This window comes from Chelonia mydas, chromosome 8 (genome assembly GCF_015237465.2).
Source record: "Chelonia mydas isolate rCheMyd1 chromosome 8, rCheMyd1.pri.v2, whole genome shotgun sequence".
Lineage (NCBI taxonomy): Eukaryota > Metazoa > Chordata > Testudines > Cheloniidae > Chelonia > Chelonia mydas.
Window position 1 is genome coordinate 53,107,907 of NC_057854.1, and position 21,116 is coordinate 53,129,022.

Consider the following 21,116-nt stretch of genomic DNA (forward strand, 5'->3'; position numbering starts at 1 on the left):
AATACTTTTTACCGTGTGTCCAAACCGTAATGTATAGCTCTGTTTCCAGCATTTCATGGGGTACAGTGTGTACCACCTCTGTCCTCTCTGCTAATTAATTAGAATTAACTGTGTTTTGCTGCTCCACGCCTGCCCCAGACTCCTGTGATAGATCAGATTGGAAGGGAAGTAATGTGGCCAGATGATGTGTAGTGTTTGGGGAGACAGAGGAATAGTGAGGGGGGAACTTGTGATGTACTCCAGCCTGGACCGTGACTGAAGAAGAACATCCTGATTCTTATGGGGGATTCTGATTCTTATCACGCTGCAGATCATTCACCCTAAACTGCTGGCATTCCCCACCTCACATGGCAACAGATCATTAGCACCATGCCTCATGCAGGCACTGGTGGTCCCATCACAATTGGGACAGGGAGCCAGCAGCTGCAGTTCCGAAGCATTGTTTAATCTGGCTCTGGCTGAAGGGACCTGCCAATCCCTTCCTGAGCCTCCTGGCTGCAGAGTGATATGAATCACCCCGCCTCCCTTGGGCCTCCCTGCTGAGGAAGTAAAAAGACCTGATGCCCTTGCTCCCAGCACCTTCCAGGGACATGAGGAGAACTCGGTTTCTGTTCCTTGCATGGGTGGTGAGAAGAATACAGAAACCCGGGTGAGTCACTCGGCCGTGACTGACTCAAAACGTGCCAGGAGTCATCTGTGGTTTTGCAACATTTGCTGCGACAAACCAAGAACCCCAATCATGATGCATCATGTGAGTGTTGGCAACTGTGACAATGACATTACAGTGCACAAGACAGGCATAGCTCACCAGTGCAAGGGGCTGGATCCAATGCCCATTGTTGAAGTCAACGGAAAGACTCCTTCTGAATCAGTGGACACTTGATCAGGCCCTATAAGAAGGCTTTGAAAACCATGAGACCAAGGCAGAGGTTCCAAAACTGATCTCTCAGCCTACATGTCCCTCACCTGGACTGACATGAGTGTCGGCACTGAGGGGAGGCTTTCTAGCTGGGCGATGCTGAAGAAAGAAAGCGGCGTTCTGATGACAGCACCTGCTGCTCTCATCAAACGTATTGGCTGGGAATGGGCTTGTTAACTGAAATGGGGATTTCTGAGCCTCCTGTAGGTTGCCACCACCATGCTGCTTTGGAAAAGTGAAGTGACACCATTAGCCAAGATGGGAGTCTGGTTTCTACATAAGTTTCACAGGAGAACTTGAGTATATAACAGTAAATGTGTCCAATCTTATTTCCACTGAAATCCATGGCAAAGCTCTCATTGACTTCAATGGGAGCAGGAGTAGGTCCCATTGCCCCTCCTTCAACAGCCCACCAGTACAGAATCACCTTCACAAACCCTAGATTCTAGCTGGTCAGTAGCCTTGGTGGTAGCCTGGCACAAGAACACCGGTTGGAGCTACTTCTCATTACTGAACCCCATCACACCAAATATCAATGCACCACCACAAGGAATGGCTTGTACAGAGTATCAGTATAACACAGCGGGCCCAACTCTCCACCCCACCCAACTCTGTTCAGCCATCGTGAGATGGGCACAGTGCAGGGAGCTGGTTGCAGATCCTAGATTCCGTGTCATGTTGGATTAGCATAAATCGGCAAAAGCAGCTCTCATTGATATCAGTGGCGTATGGTCCCTCTGGGATGTTACCCCAGTGGATGATTGGCGGTAGCATAGCTCCAGTCTGCCATGCTCATTCCTGCCACCAACCCACCCTAGAAATGCTCCTGCTGACTCCACTGGCTTTACCAATTCTATGCCAGTGGATAGCTCCTTTGCACAGGGAATTCTCCACTAGCCAGTTCAAGTCCACTCTGTCACATGCACAAAGTGGACCTAATGGACCAGAGAATCTGGCCCAGAATGTGTTATGCAGGACACAGCAGGCAGCTGTAACCATTAAGATGTTTTTTTCACTGACATCCAATCTTGTGAGCAAACAACGCCAGTGTCCCTTCAGTCTACCAAAAGCATATTCAGCAGTAATGCTGCACCTGCTCAGAAGTGGTAGAATCTTTCGTTGGTGCTGTCGAGGTGGCCAGTGTACAGTTTCATGAGCCAGGGGGAAGGCTGGGTCACCCAGGATCACTACTGGCATTTCAACATCGTCAATGGTAATCTGCCAGTTGGGAAAGAATCTCCTTGCTTGTGGCTTTCTGAACAGTCCTGTGTTCTTAAAGATGCACACATCATGAACCTTCCCTGACCAGCCAACACTGATGTTCATGAAATGTTCCCAGTGATCCACCAATGCTTGCAGAACCATAGAAAAATAGCGCTTTCGGCTGATGTACTCTTTGGCAGGGGTGTCTGGTGCCACAGTAGGGATATGCGTGCCATCTATTGCTGCAGCTTGGGAATCCCCTTGTTGCAAAGCCATCGCCTGTGTCCTGCACATTGCTGAGAGTCACAGGCCTGCACAGCAGGAGACGATTAATGGCTCTGTACACCTGCAAAAAGATGGCTCCTGCAGTGGATTTTCCAACTCCAAAATGGCTTCCCACTGACCGGTAGCAATTTGGTATTGCAAGTTTCTGCAGTGCCATTGCCACTCACTTCTCCACTGTCAGCGCAGCTCTCATTTTGATGTCCCTGTGCTGGAGGATTGGGGTGAGTTCAGCACACACAGGGCTGTCCCTACCCATACGCAAAGTACGCAGCTGTGTAGGGCACCAGGAAATTTGGGGCACCAAATTTCCTGGTGCCCTGCGCAGCTGCCTGCTGTTCCAGCCCCGTCCCACCTCTTCCACCCATGCTCCGCCCCACCCCTTCCCTGCCCCAGCCCCCACTCTTCCCATCCCTGCTCCACCCCAGCCCCACCCCCACTCCCCTGAGAACTGCAGCAAGGCTGGGCCTGCACTCACTGGTAGCGGGAAGTGTGGCGGCCTGGCCCCAGCTGCGCCGCCCGTGAGTGCTGGGGGGTGGTTCCTCCCTGCCCCCCAAGGTGGTTCCTCCCTGCCACAGGTGGGCTGCATAGGGCCCCAGAATAGCTAGGGACAGCCCTGAGCACACAGATCCAAAAACGTGGCCTTATGCATCCAAAAGTTCTGCAGCCACTGATCATCATCCCAAGCCTGCATTACGATGCCATCCCACCTGTCAATGATTGTTTCTCGGGCCCAGAAGCAGCACTCCCCCATCTGCAGCTGCTCCATGAATGCCTCCAATAACCTTGAAGTGATTCTCACTGTGTCCCACAGCAATCTGTCCTCCAAGAAATAGCCACGTTCCCCACAGATTCAGTTTTTCTTACCGCTCCACAAACACCAGAGGATTGTGCGTCCTGTGCTTGCGACACTCCTGACAATAATGCAGAGCTGTGCAGGCTCCATGCTTCTGTAAGAGATGGACAGCGAGGAGGGCCACGTAGGTTTGTGGGATTTTTTTAAAAGGCACAAAATTATGGGATATACATGACATTATAGGATGGAGACAGATGCACACTGGGAAGTTGAGCCCTTGCTCCTAGTCACCCTGCGTGGCTCATTTCAGCCCCATCACATATTACCAAAACTACCCACACTAGGATACGTACACATGGAGCACTGCACTGTGCACCGCCACAAACACTCCCCCACTGCAGCACCAGCTCAAGAAGTCAAGGATGCACATGCACAGCGCTCTACTAACTGCGGCGACTTGAGGCCAACATAACTTACATCAACCAAAGTTTGTACAGTAGATGTGGCCTGAGAAGATCCAGAGAGATGAAATCACTTGCTGAAGATCACAGAATAAGTCAGTGTCACTGGAATCAGGATTAAGAGTCCGGACTCCCAGCCCCATGCTCAATCCACTAGGCACTGTCTCCAGAGGCATTGACTCTGTGTGTGCAAACCTGGAGGCTACTGCTAAAACTAACTCAGGGAGACTTGAAAGGAGTGACCTTGTATTAATGATTCCTGTCTTTCTGCTGATGCATCCAGCGTAATGTGATACCAAGAATCAAAACACAGTTGGGATAAATGTTGAGTTTAGTATTTCTAATCTGATGGTGCCATCTGCTGTCATGGAACACAAATTACTCTTAGCCATTAGAAACTAAGTATCAGAGGGGTAGCCATGGTGTAGCTAGCAACACCATCAGAGGACCCAACTACATCAGCCACATCATCAGGGGCTCATTCACCTGCACATCTACTAATGTGATATATGCCATCATGTGCCAGCAATGCCCCTCTGCCATGTACATTGGCCAAACCAGACAGTCTCTACGTAAAATAATAAATGGACACAAATCAGACATCAGGAATGGTAACATACAAAAGCCAGTAGGAGAACACTTCAATCACCCTGGACATTCAATAACAGATTTTAAAGTAGCCATCCTTCAACAAAAAAAACTTCAAAAACAGACTTCAAAGAGAAACTGCAGAGCTTACAATTCATTTGCAAACTTAACACCATTAATTTGGGCTTGAACAGGGACTGGGAGTGGCTGGCTCACTACAAAAGCAATTTTCCCTCTCTTGGTATTGATACCTCCTCATCAATTATTGGGAGTGGACCACATCCACCCTGACTGAATTGGCCTTGTCAACACTGGTTTTCCACTTGTAAGGTAACTCCTTTCTCTTCATGTGCCTGTGTATATATTTATGCCTGTATCTATAATTTTCACTCCATGCATCTGAAGAAGTGGGTTTTTTACCCATGAAAGCTTATGCCCAAATAAATCTGTTCGTCTTTAAAGTGCCACCGGACTCCTTGTTGTTTTTATTAGACACTAACATTGTCAGGGTAATCCAGGCCTGCATTTTAACACGATGTCATAGATTCTCAGCAGGTATGTGCTCTGTTTCAAAGAATAGTAAGATTTGTTTACTCAAATCCTTGCTGTGCTTCAAAGCTCAGACAAGACGTTGTAAATTAGAAATAAAATGTATAGATATATAGCCTATGTCAGCATAATTTATGTCGCTCATGGGTGTGAAGAGACAGACCCCCCTGAAGAGACAGAAGTTACACCACCATAAGCGCCCATGTGCACTGAGCTAGCTTCTCCAGCCAACATAGCTTCTGCTGTTCACAGAGATGGTTTTATTATGCCGATGGGAGAGCTCGCGCCTGTCCGTATAGAGCGTCTTCACTCGTCGCTGCAGTGCTGTACATGTAGACATGCTCTTAATGTAAAGCGTTGTAGCAGCACCTTTCTGAGTTTGCAGGCAGCCTGAACCAGTAGTTCAGAGAGGTGTGATCTGCCCCACTCATCTCAGACAGGCCCCTGTGGATTCCACAATTAGATGACCATGGCATATGGCGTTTCTCCAAGATGCCACAGGATTCTGCATTTTTGCAGTGGAATTCACCATTCTGCAGCTGCCTGGCACTCAACATATCATTTTTAGTCTCCCTGCCCTTCTGGGACCTGCCTTCAGCTGCCTCTCCACCTTTCCCCATAAAGGAGAGCTAACTGGATTACAGTGCAAACTCCCTGCATTGCATGGGCAGCAAGGGGTCTTGGAGCCTGAGCTGGAGTCCAGCTTGCAGCCCGAGAGTGGGCGAAGCCTGAAGTGTAAGCTGGCAAGCCAGGCTACCTAAAGAATAGAGAAGTAGCTGAGATTCAGAAGCCAGGGTGGTGAATTGCTGATGCTGCCTGTAATGTTGCACTCCATATGATTTTATGAAAATATGCTAAGGAGTGTGAATATAATGTAACTAGAATATGCTTTATGCAACAGGTCTCTTGTAAGCTATCATTACAAAGCTTATAATCTACTGAGTGTGGTCATCCTATTTGTATGAATGCATCATTCTTGTATCTGAAACTAGAAATATGAAGACAGGTTTCAGAGTAACAGCCATGTTAGTCTGTATTCGCAAAAAGAAAAGGAGGACTTGTGGCACCTTAGAGACTAACCAATTTATTTGAGCATGAGCTTTCGTGAGCTACAGCTCACTTCATCGGATGCATGCTGTGCATGCATCCACAGCATGCATCCGATGAAGTGAGCTGTAGCTCACGAAAGCTCATGCTCAAATAAATTGGTTAGTCTCTAAGGTGCCACAAGTCCTCCTTTTCTTTTTAGAAATATGAAGTATAGCTCTGAGGTCCTATTGTAATTATGCAAAGTGTGGGCCATTAATGGGGGTCTGGAATCTTGATGGCTCCCATCAACTAGGACAATTGGTTGTAAATGGCTCTGTTTACATGCAAGCCTTCCTGTGAGTCAGGCCAAGAAGAATGAAAGCTTGGGGTCTCACAGGATATGTGACCATGTCACCTGGTACTGGAATCCATCTTAAAACTGGTGCTTTTCCATTTAGGAGGAGGGTTGGGGACCCAGAGAGACAAAAGATTCTTGTCTTGTGCCAAAGCTATATAATAAGGGTGTGGACCAGAACAAAGGAGGCTCCAGTCATGAGAAATCCCATAGTTACCACCTGAGCTGGAGCTAACAAGAACTGTACCAGGGGAAAGGATTGGGCCCAGAGTAGGAAGGAGTCCAGTCTGTGAAAGAAGCTTATTGGAACATCTCTGAGGGTGAGATTTTATCTATAATCAGTTTCTTAATGTATTAGGCTTAGACTTGCGCGTTTTGTTTTATTTTGCTTGGTAACTTACTTTGTTCTGTCTGTTATTACTTGGAACCACTTAAATCCTACTTTTTATATTTAATAAAATCACTTTTGCTTATTAATTAACCCAGAGTAAGTAAGTAATATCTGGGTAAGCAAACAGCTGTGCATATCTCTCTATTGGTGTTATAGAGGGTGGACAATTTATGAGTTTACCCTGTATAAGTTTTATACAGAGTAAAACGGATTCATTTGGGGTTTGAATCCCATTGGGAGCTGGGTGTCTGGGTGCTGGAGACAGGAGCACTTCTTAAGCTGTTTTCAGTTAAGTCTGCAGCTTTGGGGCATGTGGTTCAGACCCTGGGTCTGTGTTGGAGCAGTCTGGTGTATCTGGCTCAACAAGGGAGGGTTCTGGAGGCCCAAACTAGCAGGGAAAACGGGCTCAGAGGTAGTCTCAGCACATCAGGTGACAGTCCCAAGGGGGTTTCTGTGATCAAACCCATCACACTCCCTACAAGCTCTTCCCTTCCCTGGCGCATGTGGATAGAAGGTGATTCTGTGCTGAGTCTGACTTCAACAGGGCGCCTGCACTGTGGGCTCCTGAAGTGGGGACAGAGCTCATTGGAGGATTGTGACCATAATCAAGAGAAGTGACTGGCTGTATTGTAGGATCCAGTATTTCCTCTGTGACTTCCACAGCAAATGTGTTTTGTTGGAAGCTGATTTTGCTACAGGACAGGACTGGAAGGTCTTTACACCATTTAAGAAGCCGGAGGACAGGTGATGGCCTAATCTGAAGATAAAAGGGTTACAGAGGTCACTAAGATTCTGAAGGCCCAGAGTAGGCCCTTTCTTACAGGGGATGATGATTGAGACAGAAAGTCCCCAGCTTGATGCTGAGCTTCCCAAGGTACATTTGTAGGGTTTGCAGTTAGAAAAGAAATGATCCCAGATTTGCTCAGAGATCAATGAGCGGATGATACACATGGACTTCCGCAGTGCCATTTTCAGAGTAGCGTTGCACTTTCACCAGCTGGTACCACGTGGAACTCTGCAGAGCAGCAATCCTTAACGCATCACAAAGGAACAACTCCCTCTAGAATGGTCTTGCTTGGCAGTGACAACAAAGATCTCAAGGACAGGGGAAACATGAACAAGACAGGTGAGTTACCTGCAACACACCCTTGCTGGAGGCCTTAGCAAGCAATTAAAGAGGGAAAAGTGGGAGCACAGGCCAGGGACTCAGGAAATCTAGGTTCCATTCCTGCCTGACACAGATTTGCTGTGTGATCTTGGTCACTTAAGTGTAAGCTTTCAGAAGTATCCATTAATTTGGAGTGCACATTTTCTAGGTGCCCATCTTGCCTCTGTCCCTCACTTCCATATCTGTGAAACAGGGATAATAATACCTCACAGGGATATTGGGAGACTCCATTCATTAATAATGTTCGTATAGTACCTTTTGATCCTTGCATGGTTGGAGTTTCTGAAGTTAATCACTGTCAGTGTAACCTGAGTCACTTTGTCTCTCTTGTCCCTTGACCTGTGTTGGTTTCTGGGAATTTATTAGCATGCTCTGCAGAAAAGTAGTTAAAGGGTAACAATTTACAGAGCCAGCTCCTCAGCTGGTGTAAGCTGGAGTAGCTTCGGGGGTGAAAGGAGCGATTCCTGTCCACACCAGCTGGAGTTCTGGCACATGATGTTTTAGTCTTAAAATCTATTTTGGGATTGGTCCTCTCCTGCAGTCAGCCACAGTGTTTCTTTTTTATTTTGTCCTGCACTGACTCATTGATTTCACAGTACTAATGCTATTTGTGCATGAGCTAGGCTCTTTAATTGTTTCAAGAGTTGCCCTTTGACCTTTCAGAAACTGGGACAAACTCTGGCTACGTAAAACCTTCTTCAGGATATGTTCATTGCAGAGTTTACTCAGGTCCGGGGACCCAGGAATGGGCACCCTGGTTAGCCACGCCCACCCGCAAGTGTCCACGCTATGCAGCCACACTCAACTCATACCCATGTAGCCACTGTCATGTTTTAGGGTGCAATCCAGACCAGTAAGGGATTATGTCACTGCCTGCCCTGTAACCCTGGATAGCTTAAATGCTCTGCTGCTGTGGGTCATAGCCTGGACACCAACAGCCACCAGACAAGAATGCAATATCCTGAGTGTCTGTGTGCTGCGCAGCTCTGGGTCAGTGCTTCTGACTGCAACAGCCTGCCTACAACACAACAGCCCCACCCGGGTTTGGTTACTCCTGGCAAGATGACCCCAATGCACTTCCAGTCCTGAATTTGTACAAAATGATCTGCCCTGAAAGGTCCAGCCCTCTCCTGGACTACTCAGAGAAATGAGGTTTGTTTGCTCCTTCAGAGAGACAATACCCAGCAGCTTGCCATGTTAACTGAAGTTAATAGTCACTTAAATTCAATACAGCACTGGGCTGATTAAGATTAAAATGAACAACTTTATTAGCAATGTGATGGGGGAATCCTGCTTGTCAAAAGGGGCCGTCGCTGTTGGCCCAGTGCAGGGTTGGTACACCCCATCACACAGTCATCAGGACTCCCTGTGGGATCAGATATTGCTACAAGGCAGGCTCAGGACCTCTGGCAAGGTCAAGCAAACAATCAACCTGTAGCCCCTGGGTAGGGCAGAACAAGCAGTCTGTAGCCCCTGGGTGGGCAGGGCAAACAAACAGTGTATGGCCCCTGAGCCTCCTGGTTGGGACAGGCAATAGCAATCGGGGGTTCTGACCCTCTGGGCAGGGCAGAACAAACAGTCAGTTTGTAGCCCCTGGGCGGGGTAGCGCAAACAAGCAGTAGTCACATCTAGTGGAAAGTGGGGAGAGGTGGGGGAACCCAGGCCCATCCTGCTTCACCAGGTTCCAACTCAGGGCCCTATGAAGCTGGGAAATTCCCTGTTAAGGGTTTAAGCATCCACTTCTACTACATTCCCTGGGTCACTTCCTACCGCAAGGTGCACCTCAGGCTTCTTCCTGGCTGGCAGCGGCTCGGTGTCCCCATAAATCTCTGTGGTCGTCTGGTTGTCTGCAGCCTAATCCTGGTCCACAGTTTTCGCCTCTTGGAGTTTCAGGTGTTTCTGCAGGAGCTTGCAACACACATCCTTCCTTCTCCTCAACCAGCCCAGACTGAGCTGGGATGTCTCCTTTTATCTGTCCCTTCTACCTGGAGCATGTGTAGCAGGGGTTAGGGGGTGTGGCTTCCTGGGCTCACAGTGATTGGTCCCACCCCATTGGCCCAGTGCAGGGTTGGTAAACCCTGTCACAAACAGGACATAGGTTAAGTGAAGCCAAGCAAAAGAAATAAAGGTAGAGATGGTTACAAGCAAACAAAAGTGAAAACATGCATCTAGAAGTCTAATACTCTACCTCGCAAGGTTTCGCTCACCAATTGCTCTTGGTCCAGCATGGCTGGCTGTCTCTCAGTCAGGACCCTTCCACAGATGTACAAGGTACTGGTTTCTCTTGTCTTAGGTGAAAGCTAAAAATGGAATCTCTCTCTGTTCCTTATATTCCTAAATAATAGTTTTTGTTCTCAAGGTTAGAAAGGCCTCCTGGGGATTTGGTCTCTCTGGTGTGTAGGAGCCATGTTAATTCTATGTGTCTCAGGTTCAGGCTCAAGACAACCCAGGATGGTTTGCTTTATAGCTTTGTTAATGACTAATAGGTAAACTCAGGTAAACCCTCATTTCTTTGTCTAGGACGGACCTGCTTATCTAGGCTGTCTTCTTACACATCTTCTAGTAAACTTATAGAGAGGGAACTCATAACTTCACATATTAGATTAATACATGCATTTTACAATGATGACCATTGTGCTAGAACATAAGAGCATGAGTGGCCATACTGGGTCAGACCAATGGCCAATCTAGCTAGTATCCTGTCTTCCAATAGTAGCTGGTGCCAGATGCTTCAGAGGGAATGAACCAAACAGGGCAATTTATCGAGTGATCATCCCCGGTCATCCAGTCCCAGCTTCCGACAGTCAGAGGTTTAGGGACACCAAAAACATGGTGTTACATTCCTGACCATCTTAGCCAATAGCCACTGATACACATATCCTCCATGAATTTATCTAATTTTTTTAACCCAGTTATATTTTTAGCCTTCACATCATCCCCAGGCAACAAATTTCACAAGTTAACTGTGCATTGTGTGACGAAGTACTTCCTTGTTTGTTTAAGCCTACTGTTTATTAATTTCATTGCATGACCCCTGGTTCTGGTATTATGTGACGGGTAAATAACACTTCCTTATTCACTTTCTCCATACCATTCATGATTTTTACACCTCTATAGACCTGCTATTAGTTTTCAAATGATACCTTACAAGGCATATTTTGTACAAACATCTTTGCAGTAGTGTGAGAACAAGGGGGTGCTTAAAGTCACAGCTGTGTCCACATTGGCATTGCAGTAACCCAGGTCAGGCACAATGATAATTTTGGGGCATACCCCAGGATTCTTAGCACCTCACTAACTTGAGCAGCTGTAGGAATTGTTCCACAGTGTACTGTGAGAGAACTTGTCCACCCTTCCCAAGCCTCTATTGGAAGTGTTCTCAGTGTTACAGGAACCCAATCTATTAAACGTTCTCCTCCTTTTGTGTTCCTTAAACTGGGTTTAGAAGGAATTATGTAAGACCCATTTTAAACAATTCTCTTTCCTAGTATGAAGACTACCAGGGATTGAACTGGGAACTTCCAGAGCTAAAGGTGTGAGCTGCAGCTTGAGCGTAAGCTTGCAAATTGTGGCTCTAACACATCCATACCTCCTGTAATTAGCACAGAGGGGGCCCTATAACACTCCCCAGTGGGCTACCCCAGTGTTTTAAAATTCATTTTTTGGTTCAGTTTCTCTCCCTCTCTGTAACAAAAGTTGGGTAACTGTTTCTCTTCTCCCACCCTAGCAACGATAGCCTCCAAGGAGCTGGTGGTTCTGCTGGAAGATGAAGTCTTTGTAGATTTTTTCAACACATTCCTGAATCTCCCCGTAAGTTTCCATCTTACAGTTTAGCTCACTCTCTTTCTGGATTCTACCCTCCGTGAGTTTGCAGGTCTTAGGGAACCCTGTGAATTTCAGGCCAGTACTGCTCTGGTAGCTATCCCTACCCCTGCTCCATGGGCATGCATCTTTGGATGTAATTTTGTCAGCTGTTGCAAGCTACGTACGGGGGGGAGAGGGGGTTAGATGGGCAGAATGTAGTTATCCAAGCAGGACTTTGGGCAGCACAGAAGGAATAACACCTTATTTTTGCACATAGTGCCTGTGTCGCGCTGTCTGGAGTCGCTCACAACAGGGACTGCCTACCTCAGGGCAGACTGTCAAAAACAGGGCAGATGCCCCCAAACTGGTGGTGTGCTCTACAAGTAGATTTCACCAAGCCAGTAACAGATGTGATCTCCTGGATCACTACACCAGTCTTGCCATGGAGTCACAGACAGTCCCCTTAGATTCTCCAGTCTATCTTGCCACTCCGACAAGCTGGACTTAATGATAAATGGTCACTTACACCAAAAATCACAAAATATTCAGGTTGCTCCCAGTCCCAAGAGACCAGTCACTTACCCCAGATCAATTTGTGTCTTAGATCTCACACCGAAGACAATGCCTATAGCCAATCCTGTAATAAACGAATTTCAAGGTTGATTAACAAGGAAAAACAAAATAAGAAAGTTATTTAAGGGATAAAGCAAGCAACCATATATGCACAAATGAGTTGCAATCTAAATCCCAAAGATGACAGAGATGTGGCAGTTTGTCAATTCAAGATGTCTTCCAGGGTGGACCCAGGGATTTCTGCCTCAGTTGGGAGCCTCTGGCCCAGTGAGACTTCGAATAGCAAAGAAATGACAAGTTTTCCTGTGTTTTTGTTTTTTATTTCCTTCATTCAGCCTCCAAGTCCATAGGACAGGCCTTGCACATAGCAGTTCCCAGGTGCAATAGGGCCATTTACCAATCCTTTGTATTGTGATGTTCCTTGATGGCCCATCTGATTTTGATGGTCCTTCTGGACAAGCGGTGGAGGGTGAAGGAGAAACACTCTTTTCATATGAGTTCACAAGTTTAGAGCAAACATTTTCAAAGCCATAAAGCAAACCTTACCTATTTCCTTATAGCATAGAATACAGACATTACAAATGAGATTAATGCATGCAACAACTTACAAGCATCCTGTAGAGTCTAAACATACATACATACTTATAAGACTAATACCTATTTTGAATAACACTAACACATAAGTGAATTGGTGTGGTCTCCAGCTATGAGTTTGTCTGTTCTTAGCTAATGCCTGAAGCCTTGGCAAGAGCTGGTGCCTGGCCTGCCAGCGTCACAGCCTGTTCGAACAATGATTCAATACTGATCAGAAAGAGTGAAAATATAGACTCAACTCCACCACTTCCAGCACCATCAGTTTCCCTGAGTACGTCTACACTGCAATAAAAGACCCCCCCGGTACCGAGTTTCAGAGCCTAGGTCAACTGACTGAGTCCCATGGGGCTAAAAGATAGCAGTGTAGATGTTCGGGCTTGGACGGGTGCTGAACTGCTGGAGGTGATGTCTTTAGAGATGTCAAACAGAGATTGTGACTGCTTGTGGGAATTAGGAATCCCTTCTGCCTTACAAATTTCTCCAGAGCTTGTTCCTAAAATGGCTACTTTTGGGCCTAGTAGGACAGAGCTCATGGAAGAGAAGGAATGAGCTTGTGAGCTAAGCCTCCGAAAGACTGGCTTCAAGTCCCGGCTCTGCCACACACTTTCTGGGTGACCTTAAGTAAGTCACTTAATCTGCAAAGTGGGAGCAATCATTCCTTTCTCCCACTCTTTGTCTGTTTAGACTGTAAGCCCTGTAGGGGAGGGGCTTTACTCACTGTACATACAACACTAAAACACTAGGGTACCTAGGCCCCGCTGTAATACAAATACATCACAGACCACACACTGAGAACAGTGACTATAGGGAGGGGTGCATCACTTTGGTTTTAAACAGCTATTTCATGTATTATTAATAATTGTGTCTGAGGAGTGTTGCTGCTTACCAAGAAAGGTTGGATGAACTCTGCATGACTTGGAAGAATAAGTGGTGAGGATTGTCTATAGGAAAGGTGGGTTTTCCAGGAGGAGTTATTGACTCCACTAATCAGCCCCTCCCCCACACCCCAATCTCTCTCACTTCTCTCCTGTTCTTTCTTCACAGGTCTTTGGCCAGACACCCATTTACATGGCCAACATTTGCCAGTGGTTCCTGTGGCCAGAGTTACCATGCTCCCTGGTGAGGCAATAACCTTCTTAGCATGCAGTGGAGGGCTGTTACCTTCTACAACAGGGATGGGCAGAACAACTAGAGTTTAAGATTTCCAAGGCTGACTCTCCTTCCCTTTTGTCCCTCCTCATGTTTATTCCGTTAATTGATTTATTTTAACATAGGGAATCACGTTCTTTGTGAATCCTGGGTACAATCAGGAGCACAACTGATCAAGGCCCTGATCCTGGGGAAGTTCCATGGGGCTTGATCCAAATTCCCTTGAAGTCAATGGAAAGATTCCCATTGACTTAGGGGCGGGGAGGAGGAGTAGGATCAGGGCCCATCTGCAGAAGTTTCGTTGAATTCGATAGAACAGTGTGGAGCAGAACATTCCATCCTTAAACAGGATAGGGCAAAACCAGGAGCCTTCACCCTAAGCCACCTCCTGCAGGGTCTCTCCTCTCCACTGCTACAAGCAGGATTCGCCTGTGCTTTGACACTATTGATCCCTGCTGTTCTCACTGGGGACCCTGCTTCCCCGATGCTCCAGCTGCATCATCACCACCTCTTCCTTCCATTGATTTCACTGACAGGAAGCAAATCCCTGTCCCCCTAGGTGTAACCCCATTGGGATCAATGGGGTTTAAGTCCCACAAAATGTTCATTACCCTGAAAAGGTCATGAAAAACAAGTCCTACCAGGCTTTGAGCCCTGGGAGTCTTACAGGCCCCTAGCCCTAATAGGTTCTCATTTAATGAGGTCAATGGAGCTACACCAGGGATAGATCATTCCTCACAGTCTAATCAATCTTTGGGGGGAATACAGGTGCCAAAGTACAAAGGCTTATTGACCTGGATGGAAAAGTACCGGCTGCCGCACTTCTGTAAAACCAACTTGTGTCTTCATTACATTCTCTGTCAGGAGCTTCTCAGTTTCATTAGATCCAAGGAGGCAGGTAAGCAGAGGTGACCTTAAGCACAAACATTCTAATGCAGGGCAGGATTTCACACGTCAGCAGTGCTGTACCCTGACTCCGTTCAGTTAAGGTGCTCACCTCTGGTGCATGCTGACTGAGGTTTGGAGAGTTGGAGACGCATTCTGGACTAGGTCATCGTGCTTATAAAATGGTTGCATTTTTTGTAAATGGTTTCATTTGTGTAGGGGAAAAATATTTGTAAACAGGAAAAAGGCTCAAAAGGGGCATTGTTTATTGTAGCAACTTACATTGGAACCCAGTGACTTCTCAGTCTTGGGGTCTTTAATCAAGACTGGATGTCTTTCCAAAAGCAAGGCTCTGGCTCAACCAGACGTGGTGGACGGGATGTAGGACTCAATGGGTGAAATTCTATGGCCTGTGTTATGCAGGAAGTCAGACTGGTCCCTTCTGGCCTTAACACCTGAGGACTCTATTCTGCCTCAGTGATTCCAGGTCAAATGTGTTCAATTCACACATAAAAAGATCATATTCCTTCTACTTTTCAAGCTCCTCTCAGGCTTGAAACAGGCAGATATTGGAGAGAGAGAGAGAATTGCTGGCAATTCCTCGAGGAGTCACTCGGCTACTATGGGCATGAGCAGTGGTGCAGTCGTGATTTTTTATGTGCAGGTACTCCACCTCTACTAGTGTGGCCCCCCACCTATGATGCCGGCGAGGTCACACTGTGCTGAGGAGGCTATTTGGGTCTATAAACCGTGGTTACAGGAAGGGGACTCTGACAGTATGAGCATGCAGAAGGGGTGCAACAGATGATACCCTGAAACATGGAGCAGAAAAAGCAAATATCAGAAGAGCACAGAACAAAGTGAAGGGACTTGCTGTAGCTGGTTGTTCTGCTCCAGTCCTCCTTTCCCCCTCTCCATAAGTTACATTCCTTTTGCACGCCCACGACTGAGGGTTAAATTGCTGCAAGTTGCCCACTTCACCACTTACACCTTTTTTTGGCATTTAAAATCATTTACCACTTGTACCCAAGTCTAACTTGCACACTCCCATTAAAGTCACCAGCCAGTCAATTTCTCCCTAAAATCTTGATGGGAATTGCACCCAAAGGTGGACTGTCCACCATGATGCTTGAGATGCTGAAATAATCCTCTCTTATAAATGTCCTGAGGTGACCTGGTTTTTTCCTCATCTGAAGGAGCAGCAACCATTTAAAAATGATATCTTTTGAACGATCCTGGATAGAAACGAATGGTATATGCCCTTGGGAGTCCCACTGTTCCAGTGACGTATAGTAGGTTTGGTGGGTCAGGAGATAGCCCTGATTTAGGCTTATTGGTGCGTTATTTCTTGTCTGCTGTGTCCTATGCTTCTAAAATAGTGTCCTAGCCTGTGAACCAGCCAGTCTGTGTCATAGTTGCAGCAGGTCTGAATCTGGGCCATAGTGTTTACCCCAAAACACAAGGACAACAGCCTGTTTACCAGGGAAATGGAAAGCTGTTGAAAGTGAAGACAAATGGGAGAAAGGCAGACAGGATCCTCTTGGTGTTTCATGGGGCACAAACACATAGGGCCAGATTAATTTGGTGTAACTCCAGGGAAGCCAATATTTAATGCAGTCATTGGGTGTAGAAAGGTCACCCACCAATCAGTGCACCTCTAATGACTGGGCACAGTGTGGAAGCCTCTTGGACTCTGGTGGCCCTTGTTGATGGCCCCTCTGAGCCTGTAGTGGTTGTCCATTCTCATAACTCAGCCCTTCAGCCACATGGTTTGTCATCCCACCCCTTCTGGGGTAATAGAGAGCCTAACAAACAAACAGTACAATGACCTTATGCCAAGTCTTTAGCCCCATACCAGGATCACTAGTTCTTGTTTTCTTGCATCAGGCAGGCTTTCACATCCCCTTCCTTGGAGGCAGGGAGGGGAACCCAGAGCCTCCCTCTCCTCTGGGTTCCAACCCAGGGACCCTGTACTAAGCAGGTAAGATCTGCTTCCCTGGGCCACTTCCTACCTTCATTGACCTCCAGGCCCCTCTCAAAGAGCAGCTGGTTCTAGCATTTTGTCCTTGGAGGCTCTGGCTCCTTGCACTGCTTCCTCCCACTTTGCAGCTGGTGCAGTCCTCCCCAGGTTCCCAGGCAGCAGTCACTCTCTGGCTGAGCTCCAGCCTTTTATCCCAACTGGTGCTAGTCACATAATTCCCTGCAGGTGGGGAAGTAGCTGCTCTGCCTGGGTGGCTATTGCAGCGCAAGGTCCAGACATCCTGGATAAACTTGGGTTATACCATGGATTAACTTGGTCCATGTGGTTCAACAAAAGCTCAGAATCAGAATGTCATTATCAGAAGAGCTGCAAAGATAGCTGAGCCATGTTCATCTTGTATTATAAAGTCAACAGGAGCAAAGTTCACACCAGTTTGATCTTTCCTCTGCATCTCAGGCTTCTTCTTGCAACCTAGGTTTAATGTTCAACACCAGGAAGATTTGAAGGGAAGCCCCAGTTAAGATAAAAAATGGGAGCGGGGAGGGGCTAACTCAGAGAAGGAGATGGCAGGGTGTGGAGGGCATGTGTGTGGTTTTACATGTCCATATGTTCATGTGCTGGGTATCACTAGTGGGAATTCCAGCTGAGCATTTGCAACTGGCTCTTATTTGTTCCAGCTGGCAACTAGGTTTTGGAACAGGGCCAGGGTCCATTGGCCTGCTGGCTCCTGGCACTGCTGGTCCTCCAGCAGAAACTAACAAAGATCACTTGAAGGATTCTAGAGGGGTCTACTGGAATTTCACATCACATCAGAAAGTATTCGAGCATAGGGATGTGTTTGCACATGCACATGCTCGAGTACTTTCTGATGTGATGTCTTTCACTTTCTCTTGCAGCAGAGATGCTGAAATGGAAGAGTGCAGATCAATGGCTGCTCGAAAAGTGCATTAGCGGTAGCAGGGGAATGTGGCGCTTTCGTTCTTTCATCCAAGGAATGGCAGGTGACCATAGAGAGCTTCCTTCGTACTGCCCCCTTCTTCCCTATGTAGCCATACGTTTGTGCAGAGTGGCAATCCCTGCATCTGGACATTGGGATATGTAACTTTAAGGCGGGGCCACTAAAGTAGTTCTACTAAAGTAGAACTCTTCTACTTTAGAATAGCACCTGCCTGTCTCATCAGCAATGCTTTCAGGGAATGTCTCTCCTGCACGCTCTCCCCACTTTCTCATTCTTTCCCTGCCATTAACCATTGTGCTGTGTGTCTGACTCACAGGGGAAGAGCTGACAAAGTTCTGGCTTGCTGCAGAAAGGATCTTGGAGATTGACGAGTCAGATGTTGCCCAGCGAGATCTCTACCTGTCTCTGCTCCAAGTGCTGAAGGCCACACATTTGCAGGAGGGCTCCACAGTGGTCACCCTCTGCAGCATGACCATTGGTAAGGAGAATCTGAGACCGAGAAGCCGAACTTCCAAGAGCAACAAGACTTCAGTGCATCTGTTCACTTTCTGGTCATGTCCAGCACCCTACGCCTGGCTTGAAGAGCTGGGGATAGAAACATGGGGTTGTATTTACAACTAGGGAGTTGATGAGCATGGAGTCAGTTCGTACAGCTCCACCTTGCAGAATGGACATCAGTATCACTTGGTTAGAGATCTCATAGTTCCAGAGATACCAGCACTCAATGAACAATGTGACCAAATCATGGACGGCTGGTATCATAGGCTAGGGGAGGCTCAGCATCCCCAAACTGCCAGGCGTGGCCTCGTCCATGCTCCACCCTGAAGCACCCTCCCGCATCCTGCTCTTCCCCCATGGCCTCACCCACACTACTCCTTTTCCCACCCTCGCTCAGCCTCTCCCCCAAAGCCAGCAGGCACTGGGGCTGGGGCTAGGGTGGGTAGGCTGGTGGGTTGGGACTCTCAATGGCTGGGGCAGGTTGGCAAGTGGCCCAGGGCTCAGGCCAGCCATGGCAGCTGGGGCCAGCTGGCCTGCAGCCTTGGACTTGAAGCGGCGGGGGCAGGTTGGCCGGATGGTGGGCCAGGACTCAGGGTGGCTGAGGTGGGGCTCCTGCGGCCATGGTTGGGGGCTTGGGTGGGACAAAGGGGGAGGGCCAGGAATTAGCCTCCCCAAACAGGGGGCTCACGCACCCCTCATAGACCAAATACCTCTTTCACCCCAGAAAGGGCCATCCCTCCACCTACTCAGGCTTGAGGAGCAGTGGTGGAGACTAGAACTGACGGGAGATGGAAATGAAATCCATTCTCTTACCCAAGGGAGGGGAGTTGTTCCAGAGCAGAACTGAAGGAAAGTGGTGGAGCAGAGAGGGCAAACACAGGAGTGAGAAGAACTGGAGACTGACTGACTGGTCCTAACATCCTTTTGAGAGAGTTATTCCACCTCAGCCAGGGTGAGGGCTTGTGCGGCCCATCATCAAACTGGTACAGTAGTCAAGCTAATCTAAGACGTTAACTCACAGAAAGCCCTGGTGGGGTTATGACCCTGCCACTGGGCCCTTTCTAGATGAAGGTGTATGTGGAGCAGCCGGAGTCTGATGTACCGAGCAGAGGGCTGAAAAGCAGTCAGCTTGCATTCTGCTGCTGACTCTGCCACTGAGTCACTGTGTGACCTAGGTCAAGTCACTTAACTGCTAGTCCCTGTGTCTGCATTACCCTATCTGGAAAACAGTGGGCAGTAATGCACTTCTACCTTCCTGTATAAAGTGCTTTGAGTTCTGTGGATTACAAAACACTCTACAATGCAAAGTATTATTATTGCTGTTATTTCCCCTTGCGTTAAACCATTGTCGTGTGGCTGGAAGCAGTGAGCTATTTTGCGTGCTGACTGCCATGCTGTATGCCGGGATTGTGCACGTATACAAAAACGGCCACAGCGCATGTGTTGCTTTGTCATGGAACAGATAAACCACAATCAAAAATCCAAGTTTTAAAAAAGTCATTAAAATTAGACATCCTTGCAATAGCTTTGTGTATGTGCAGCTTGCAATACGAAATAATGGACTGGGGAGCGCTGTGCAGTCTGTAGGACTCCTCTCTCCGCTGCCGTATTTACTCATCACTTCTCAAGAACCTACTCTTGCAGGGTCTGATCCAAAGCCTACTGAGTTAGCGGAAAGACTGCCATTGACTTCAGTGGGCTCTGTATTAAGCCCTTACTTTTTACAATTCTCCATGCCCTTTTCAGAGTCGCTGTTGAACATCTCAGGCTGGCACCCTCAGTACATCAGCACCAGGAGGGAGATCCTGAGCGAGATGCAGAAAGTAGCCCTGTTTAAGATCCAAAGTTATTGGCTCCCTAACTTCTTCATTCATTGCAAGCTGAACATGGAGAAGGAGGAGGCCTGCCAGCCTTTGTTGTGGGAATACCAAGAGCGTTTATTACAGGTGGGCTCAAAGGAGAAGGCAGTGTCTCCTGCACACACAATGAGTATTAGGAACAGCCGGGCTATGTCAGAGCCGTACTCCAGTAAAAAAGCCAAGAAGCGGATCTGGGATCTCGTAACTTGTGGAAGACAACCTCAAGAAACAGAGAAACACAGAAGACATAGGCTGCAGCCTGAGGGGCAGCCAAGCTCAGACTGGGGTGCAACTAGTCTGACAGACACGAAGCAACCACCTCCAAAAGAGGATGCCCTGGGAAAGACTTCTGTGTGGGCACAACATCCAAAATTGGCTGTTAAAGATATGGAAGAGGCCACTTCTTTCAAAACACCCAGCCCTAATGCTCAGTTGCCTCTTCAACTGGAGGAGACTGGCAAAAGGAGAAGCCTCTCTGATGTACACACTTCTACACCCATTGCCCAGCTGCCTTCACTGCTAGCCCTGAAAAAGATAGTCAAATCCTCTTCTTCTTTGGATTTCCTTCCTTGGGCACTTAATGCTGACAGCTGCGCTGGCCGTCCCTTCGGGAAGTTCTTGAAGAGCAACAACTATGCTGTGGAGACTCATCTTTTGGATCTGTGGCACGATCTGGAGGATTTTCTGCACATGGTGCTGAGCTCCAGCAAAGAAGGCAGCTTCCTCCTGCGCCATTTGATGGGTGAAAGGATATGTGAGATCTACTTAACAGAAAGCAACCGCCAGCACCTTCCCCTGAAGCCGAACACTCTCAGGAACTTGCAAGATCTTCTGCCTTCTGGAGAGGTCATTCCTTGGATATTAAAAGCACAGGAAGAGATTTGCAAGGTAGGAAATGCTGCCATGATGCTAATGCTGGGAAGTGTGATTGACATTCTCAGAGTGTTGGGCTGCTGCTATGCATGAATGGAAGTCATTTGTAACATTGCAAAACTGAGTACTTTGGTGCCTGACAATCCCTTTACAATGTGCATGGGACACATGCAAACACAGTACCTGGAGCTTCTGACTTCT

At 47.6% G+C, this 21,116-nt stretch overlaps 1 protein-coding gene and 1 long non-coding RNA gene across 2 annotated transcripts in view; one reads left to right on the forward strand and one right to left on the reverse strand.

The window, feature by feature from the left end:
• The first annotated feature begins 7,686 nt into the window (after positions 1–7,686).
• Positions 7,687–21,116, forward strand: part of RGSL1 (regulator of G protein signaling like 1) — a 33,486-nt gene continuing 20,056 nt past the window's right edge. Inside the window, exons 1-7 of the mRNA XM_043552871.1 lie at positions 7,687–7,699; positions 11,469–11,551; positions 13,757–13,831; positions 14,630–14,759; positions 17,624–17,728; positions 18,002–18,163; positions 19,930–20,930. Of these exons, the coding sequence (XP_043408806.1) occupies positions 7,687–7,699; positions 11,469–11,551; positions 13,757–13,831; positions 14,630–14,759; positions 17,624–17,728; positions 18,002–18,163; positions 19,930–20,930 (1,569 nt within the window). The remainder of the gene's footprint in view (positions 7,700–11,468; positions 11,552–13,756; positions 13,832–14,629; positions 14,760–17,623; positions 17,729–18,001; positions 18,164–19,929; positions 20,931–21,116) is intronic.
• LOC122466829 lies at positions 8,989–16,881 on the reverse strand. Its single transcript, XR_006292704.1, has 3 exons — positions 16,759–16,881; positions 12,128–12,182; positions 8,989–9,819 (listed from the first exon to the last, which is right to left on the reverse strand). It is a non-coding gene; the product is annotated as an uncharacterized LOC122466829 (long non-coding RNA).